The sequence below is a fragment of the Orycteropus afer genome, unplaced genomic scaffold (assembly GCF_000298275.1).
Source record: "Orycteropus afer afer isolate SDZICR_OR568_19922 unplaced genomic scaffold, OryAfe1.0 scaffold00174, whole genome shotgun sequence".
Lineage (NCBI taxonomy): Eukaryota > Metazoa > Chordata > Mammalia > Tubulidentata > Orycteropodidae > Orycteropus > Orycteropus afer.
The window spans coordinates 3,795,527-3,803,910 of record NW_006921761.1 but is presented as its reverse complement, the minus strand read 5'-3'; the positions used below and the strand labels follow the sequence as shown (position 1 = coordinate 3,803,910).

The 8,384-nt window shown below is 44.2% G+C and overlaps 1 protein-coding gene across 1 annotated transcript in view; it reads left to right on the top strand.

Moving 5' to 3' along the window:
• LOC103202191 (phospholipid-transporting ATPase FetA-like) overlaps nucleotides 1–8,384 on the top strand; it is a 143,975-nt gene that overhangs the window by 58,754 nt on the left and 76,837 nt on the right. Inside the window, exon 2 of the mRNA XM_007947022.1 lies at nucleotides 6,307–6,340. Within this exon, the coding sequence (XP_007945213.1) occupies nucleotides 6,307–6,340 (34 nt within the window). The remainder of the gene's footprint in view (nucleotides 1–6,306; nucleotides 6,341–8,384) is intronic.

Below are 8,384 nucleotides of genomic sequence, written 5' to 3'. Positions count from 1 at the left end.
GGGCTGGCGCGGGATCGGGCAGTGTTTCGTTCTGCTGTGCATGGGGTCGCTATGAGTCGGAAACGACTCGACGGCACTTAACAACAACAACAACAACCATATTTTTAAGTTTTAAGTCTACTGCACATTTTATAACTCCAGGGTGCCTTGCTTTACCAAGATGTCTGACCTTTCAGTTCACTGATTTCACTCCCCCAGGACAGCTCTCAGCACAGGCCCTTGTAAAACCAGGCCCTCACTGACAGCTGGTACACTCACTCTCAGTTCCCAATGAGCAGTCTGTTGTCCACAGCCACAGGAGGCTAGAGCTGGGTGCTCCTTCCCTTGAGTTCATTGCAGGGACCTCTTCACTTTGCCCATTCCCTAGACCATCCTCATCTAAGCTCTTTTCTGATTGTCTGTAGCTCTGACCTCTTACCTGTAATTTGTATTTTGTCACTCTCGTTTCAGCCAGACTTGAATAAACTTTGAATTAACAAGTAATGGGGAAAGCACTGAGTCATCCCAGTCTTCTCTCAGACAGTATGCAAAAACCCCATGAAATCTTAAATCAATCTTTATCATCTGGTAAGACTTTGTCTCACATACTTTGAACATGTTATCAGGAGGGACCAGTTCCTGGATATAGACATCATACTCAGTACAGTAGATGGTCAGCAAACAGAGGAAGACCTTCGACAAGGTGGATGGACACAGCAGCTGCAACAGTGGGCGCAAGCCTGGCGATGACTGTGGCCATGGCCCAGAACGGGGCAGCGTTTCATTCTGTTACACGTAGGGTCTCTGTGAGTCAGAGCTGACTTGCCAGCACCTAACACAACATCTGGTCCGCAGGTTTTCCACCTGCCTTTATCATCCCACATACGACTGGCTCTTTCTTTTCCTTCTGCCTGTCTTCTTTCTCTCTCAGTGTTCTGGTTTCTTCTCCAAGAGCATCACGCAAGCTGGAGTTTTCCCGTTAGCTGCCAAAAAGTTTCTCTCGCCATCCTGGCTTTTTCTCCTGTGGAGGCCTCTGTGAACTCTGACTTTCTAGCCCTCCATTCCTTTTCTCTTGGTGAAAATCCATGTGCCTTTCTCCCTCCTCTTCTTCATGGCAGGTTCTGGCATCGAAGAGCGAGACGAGGTGAAGGTTAGCCCTGCCCCCCCCCCCCCCCCGTGGGCTCTCACTCTGTCTGTCCCCGCTTTGGGGACACCTGCTTTGCTTTACTCTGAAGCTCACGGAGGGACACGTGTGTACTTGCTGTGCACAGCCCAGACTCCACACATCCCTTGGAGCTGGTAGGCTTACAGATAATGGCCTGCTCCTCCCAGATGAGTTGCTAGGAAAACATGTTAGACCTTGATTAAATTAAAAAATAATAGGTGATTACTAAGAAATGTGAAATGCAATTAGACAATGTTAGGACTTTATGTGGAGTCATAAAATAATATTTTGAACACATAAAGAGGCTGAGCTGGTCTGTTGGGTATTGTCAGAGAGGCAGATGGCTGGGAAAGATGGTTCTTATTCACCAATGCCATGGTAAATGGAGTTTGCACACAGTAGAAAATTAGTCTGTCCAGGGGTTAGATGATCTCAACACTGGTAGAAACACCATGACTGCCCTGGTGTTTTGCCAGAATGTCCCTTCCCAAAAGGCATAGGCCATGCGGCAGCCTGAATCCTAGGTCTGCAGCTGAGTGACGTGAGCTGCCTCTGATCCACTGCTTTGGATAACTGAGACTGCAATGGCTAGCAGGAGCTCGTGCATCACACGTTTGTAAATAAGCCACTCACCCGTTGATACAGAGCACCAAACATTCTGTCGGTCCTGTCATATCACGATGCACTTCCCCATCTTTATTCAGATACTCCTCGTCATCACAAAACTGAAATATAACGAAATGGTCTCATCTGCAAGAACGCAAGCTTCACAGCTGGGCTGTAAACGTAGCCCGAGGCAGACTCAGAGCCGCTGATGATACTTTGCTGGCAAGATGATTGTATAGACATGATCTTCCCGCACAAAGGAGCAGCTTCCTGGGAGCAGACAGGTACCGTCTCCTGCTGTGCTCCACCGCGGGGCTGCGGTGTGTTCCTGGGGGCAGACTAATACAGCAGAAGTGTGAGCTCTATCCCAGTTCATCTGGATACAGTCTCAGTCTGTGCAATCTCAGATCCTTCAGTAAGCTGAGCTGAACACCACAACATCCTGACCTAAGCAAACCTAGGGCTTCGCCCACAATTGGTGCGAACCCTTGAACTGGCTCCCTCCTACTTCTGTCTTTGCTCTGACCACTGTAGGTCTCAACTCTGTAGGTATTTTCTAAAAGAAATTTACTCATTCCCAGTTGTAATTTTTTTTTTCTTGTTGAAAATGTTAGCAATGATATTTGAAACAAAATAAATAATTCTAGCCAGGGCAACAATGACTTGGAACCAATAACATCTCAAGATTTCTTTACAGGAAAGGGCTGGGCCCAAAGAAATTGAAGTTCTGTGTACATATCACTTTAAATAAGATGGACAGTTCATTCTTGTTCTTATCAAAAAATTGGGGATCCCTAATGGAGAGGATGGGAAAGGCCAGCTCCCACCCAGTTCCCTGGAAGCACCACGGTCTGGAGCCTTCAGAGGCTGGTAGAACGTCGATGCTTGGCTGCTGCTCTAAGTAGATGGGATAGGGCAAGAGTACCCGTGCCCCAGATCTCCATGCTGTGGTGCACCAGAAGGCGCCCGCACGTGCAGTTGCTGCTGTTGCTGGGCGCTGCCGAGTCGGCTCCGACTCATGGTGACCCTGTGCACACCAGATGGAAACTCCGCGTGCTCCCGTGCCATCCCGACAGCCCCGGCTATGGTTGAGCCTGTGCTTGCACGCCTGTGTCAGTCCCTCTGGTTGAGGGTTACCAAGCTTGATGTCCTTCTCCAGGGAATGATCCCTTCTGACAACACGACCAAAGTGGGTGAGATGAAGTCTGGCCCTTCTCGCTTCCAAGGAGCATTCCTGCTGCACTTCCTCCAGGACAGATTTGTTCATTCTCTGGCGGTCCATGGTGCTTTCAGCATTCTTTGCCAGCACCCCAATCAGAGGCACCAATTCTTTAGTCTTCCTTATTCATTGTCCAGTTTTTACATGCATAGGAAGCAATTGAAGATACCATGGCTTGGTTAGGTGCACCTTAGTCTTCAAAGTGACATCTTTACTCTTCAACACAGATTTGCCCAGTGTAATACATGTCTGATTTCTTGACTGCTGCTTCCGTGGGTGTTGATTGTGGATCCAAGTGATGCTGCTTATTGGTCCAGTTGTGATGATTTTTGTCTTCTTTATGTTGAAGTGTAATCCACACTGAAGACTGTAGTCTTTAATCTTCATCAGTAAGTGCTTCAAGTCATCTTCACTTTCAGCAAGCAAGGTTGTATTGTCTGCATATTGCAGGTTGTTATGAATCTTCCCCCAATCCTAATGCCATATTCTTCTTCATATAGTCCAGCTCCTCAGATTATTTGCTCAGCAAATAATTGTTCAGATTGAATATTTATTCACATTGAATAAGTATGGTGAAAGGATACAACCCTGACGTGCACCCTTCCTAATTTTAAACCATGAGGTATCCCCTTGTTCTGTTCAAAAGACAGCCTCTTGGTCTAAGTACAGGTTACTTAATAGCATAATCAAGTGTTCTGGAATTCCCATTCTTTGCAATGTTAGCCATAATTTGTTATGATCCACACAGTCTAATGCCTTTGCATTGTCACATGTACATACACACACACACAGACACACACACACATATACTAATGGTTAAAAAAAAAAAAAACTCACTGCTGTTGAGTAGGATCTGACTCATAGCAACTCCTCTTTGGGTTTCTGAGGCAGTATCACTAAGGAAATTGATTGCCCAAACTTCCTTCTGAGGAGTGGCTGGTGGTTTGAACTGCCAGCCTTCTGGTTAGCAGTATCCACTGGAATGAAGACTCCAGGCTATACAGTGGGAATTTGTCTCTGATGAGAGCCACAAGACAGTGTTCCAGACAGTTGGTTTTAAACTTTATGTATCAGAATCACTTGAGGAGCGTTTCAAATGCAGCAGTGTTGATGGAGATGTGCAGGCTTGGAGCTCTCATGCGTTGCTGGTGAGAACATAAAATTGTCAGGCCACTTTGGTTTTGGTTTTTAACTTTTTATTGTGGTTTGGGTAAAAGTTTACAAAGCAAATTAGTTTTCCATTTGCCAATTGATGCACATTTTGTTTTGTGACATTATGCAAAAAGGACAAGGAGGCCACATATTCTGACCTCCTAGAACCCCACAAGAGGAAGGCAGAATCACTATCAATAGCCCAAGGCCTATTACTGCAAGGCCAGACATGCTGCCTCCCTCCAGCCCTTTCACCAACTGTTCCTCCCAAAGCACCACCACCTCTCTCCTGGGTTCGATAATTCACTGCAGTGGCCACACAGAACTCACAGATTATGGGGTTTATTAAGGAAGCACCAGGCTATAATTCAAGTTCAGGAAAAACGCTCAGTCTCTCTCCCAGCCCACTGTCTCTCAGCCAAGTCTCTCACAGTCTCTCCCCCAACAGTGCATGTCCCTCGGTGTCTTACTCAGTAACTTGTGTCTCTTGTGTCTCTTTCCCAGCAGCGCATGTCTCTTTCAGCAACACGTCTTCCTCAACCAGCAGTCAGAGAGAGTTCTGCCTCTAGGAGGCCTCCTTTTGAGCTTGGCAGAGTGGCCAAACCAACCAATCATAACAACAGAATTCTAAGCACCTGAGAGTGAGACTCCCATAACATTGCATTGTGCCATGCCCAACAGAAATAACCCACGTGGATAACATTTACAATCAGGAGCTCCTCACTTGCTCATTCCACCATTGAATTTACAATGACTTATGAGTAGAAAAGCCATACTGAGTAATTTACTTCACTGCACATGACATTGACTGCCCTCCCCTCAGTGGGAAAGCTCTCTGCCCATGGCCTCCCTGGGTCCCCATTTCCATTCGTCCTTCCTGCCCCTTGCTACCTTCAAGCTTTGTCTTCTGGAAGGTGCTGCCTTTTGGTCTTATACAGCGATTGTTCAGAGGAGTACGTTCCTCTCTGGCGTTACTGCTCACTTACAGGTTTGTCTGTTGTTTGGCTGAAAGTTGATCCCAAGGGTGGATTTAGTTCCAGGTTTGAAGGGTGCATAAGGCCATAGTCTTAAGGTTCCACCAGTCTCTATCTGTCCAGTAAGCCTGGTCTTTTTCATGATTTTGAGTTTTGTTCCACAATTTTTCTCCTACTCGATCTAGGATTTTCTGTTTGATTCCTATCAGAGCAATCATTTGTGGTTGCCAGGCACCATCTAGTTCTTCTGATCTCAGGGTAGTGGAGGCTGTGGTTCTCGTGGTCCATTAACCCTTCAGACTAATTGTTTCCTTGCATCTTTGATTTTCTTCACTCTTCTTTGCTCTGGATGAGGAGAGACCAATAGTTGTATCTTAGATGGCCACTCATAAGCTTCTAAGATCCCAGTTGCTACTCACCAAAATAGGATGTAGAACATTGTTGTCTTTGTGGATTACATTATGCCTGTTGACCTAGATGTCCCCTGAAACTATGGTCCCAAGTCCCCAAGCCCAGTGACTCCTTCCATTAAAGTGTAAGGTTATGGCCAAGAAGTTTCGATAACTTTGTTCCTTGTATGTCTGTAAAAAACAAACAAAACTCACAGCCATTGAGTCTATTCCAACTCATAGCAAACCCCTTTGGGTTTCTGAGGCAGTAAATCTTTACGGAAGTACATTGCCCAGTCTTCCTTCTATGGAGTGGCTGGTGGGTTTGAATCGCCAGCCTTCTGGTTAGCAGTCAGCTGCCTTAGGCACTTCACTGCCAGAGGTCCTGTGTGTCTATAGTACATAGATATATTTGTAGCACATACAGATACATACTGAGAAATATCTTAGTGCAGCCACTTTAGAAAACTTGGCAATTCCTCAAAAAACCTAAACATAGGACTATGATATGATCCAGCAATTCTACTCCTAGTTATATACCCAAGAGAAATGAAAATATGTGTTCACACAAAAACTCGTACACAAGTGTTCAAAGCAGCATAGTCACAATAGCCAAAAGGTAGAAACAAGCCAATGTTTGTCAACTGATGAATGGATAAAAAAATATGGTGGATCCACAGTGGAATATCATTCAACCAAAAAAGGAATGAAGGATTGATACATGCAACAACATGGATGAAATATTAAAACATTACGCTAAGTGAAAGAAGCCAATCACAAAAGGCCACCTGTTGTATGAGTCCATTTATGTGAACTATCCAGAAGAGAAGAATTCATAGAGACAGAGAGCAGTTCGGTGATTGCTGGGGGTGGAAGAGAATGGAAAGTAACTGCTTGATAGGGACCAAGTGTTACTTTTAGGTGATGAAAATGTTCCAGAACCGCATAGGGGTGATGATTACACAGCGCTGTGAATGTGCTAAACGCCACTGAACTGTATACTCTACAATGGTAAATTTTACGTTATGTGTATTTTAACAAAATGAAAACCCCAGTATGTTTAATGATAGTAATTATTGTGTATGAATTGGAATCAACTCACTGTAACAGATAATCACCTCATTTAATTTTATTTACACTTTTTCTGCTGCTTATTTTGTATTTGCTGAGTAAACACTTATTTCTCAGTATCTCACCCAGCACTAATAGCAAAGTTCAACAAGACAGAAAATAACACATGTTGGTGAAGATGTGCAGAGATTGGGATTCTCATACACTGTTGGTGGGACTATAGATTGATACAACTACTGTGGAAATTGGTATAAGAATTCCTTAAAAAGTTGGAAATATAAATACCATTTAATCCAGCAATCCCATTACTAGGTATATATTCTAAAGAAGTGAGAGCCAGGACACGAACAGACATATGCACACCCATGTTCATTGCAGCACTATTCACAATAGCAAAGAGATGGAGACAACCTAAGTGCCCATCAACGGAAGAATGGTTAACCAAACTATGGTACATACACAGCAGAATACTATGCAACACTAAAAAATAATGTAGAATCTGTGAAACACAGCATAACATGGATGAACTTGGAGGACATTATGTTGAGTGAAATAAGTCAATCACAGAAGGACAAATGTTGTATTTGTGCACTATTGTAAAAAGTCAAGGAAAGGTTTAAATATGGAAGGAAATTTTGTTGGTTACCAGGGGTGGGAGGGGAGTGGAGGGAAAATTGCTGGATAGGTGAAAGACAGGTATTGATTTGGGTAAAGGGAATGCAATGTACCAAAAACAAGTGACCAACATAATAACATTAAGGAAAAAGAAGACACAGAGAGGTGTGTCAGAGGTACAGGCAACAAAGATAAACCCTTTTACACACACTGTGTTACCAGTGATAACAAACATTAATCTACAAGTAGATACCTAGGTAGACAGGCTGAATGATCAGGTATGTCTAGGCAAAAGGGAATATACCCATGACCATATATAAGTTTGGCAGATGATGTTTCTACATACATATTTGTGTGTGCTGTAAGAAAGTCCACATACATAGAACTAACAGAGGGCAAAGTTATGATAACTTCTAAGCCACAGACAACTACCCTGAGGGAGCAAGTTGTTTGGCCTATAGACTCAGGACTGTGGTTGTGGGGGACATCAAGCCCAATTGGCATAACATACTATACAAAAACAGTGTTCAACATCCCACTTTGGTGAGTAGCAGCAACTGGGATCTTAAAAGCTTGCAAATGGCCATCTAGATGCAACAATTGATCTCTCCTGGTCCAGAGCAAAGAAGAATGAAAACCAAAGGCACATGGAAATAATTAGTCCAAGGGACTAGTGGACCATGTGAACCTCAGCCTACATGACCACATGACCATGAGACCAGAAGAAATAGATGATGCCCAGCTACCATTGTCAACCACTCATAAAGGGATCAGTGCAGGAGATCCTAGATAGAGTAGAAGAAAATGTAGAACAAAACTCAACATTGTAAAACAAAAAAAGACTAGGCTTACTGCTCTGATAGAGCCTGGTGAAACCCCCAAGCCTATGGCCCTAGGCACACTTCAGGCCTGGAATTGAACTCATTCCTGTGGCTTCCAGCCAAACAACAGACAGGCATATAAGGTGAATATTTACACCAGGTAGATACACTCCTTAGAACAGTCAGTCATGGGAGCAGAAGGGCAGTGTCTGCACAGGAAGATAGCTCAGAGGGCAGGAATGCATAGGAAAGAAGGACACAGGGAAAAAGTAACCATCGGGAAGTGGGAAGAGAGGTGTTGCATTGTGGGGATTGCAGTCAATGTCATGAAACAAAATACGTGTGAACTGCTGTATGGAAAATGAATCTGCTCTGTAAACTTTCACCCAAATC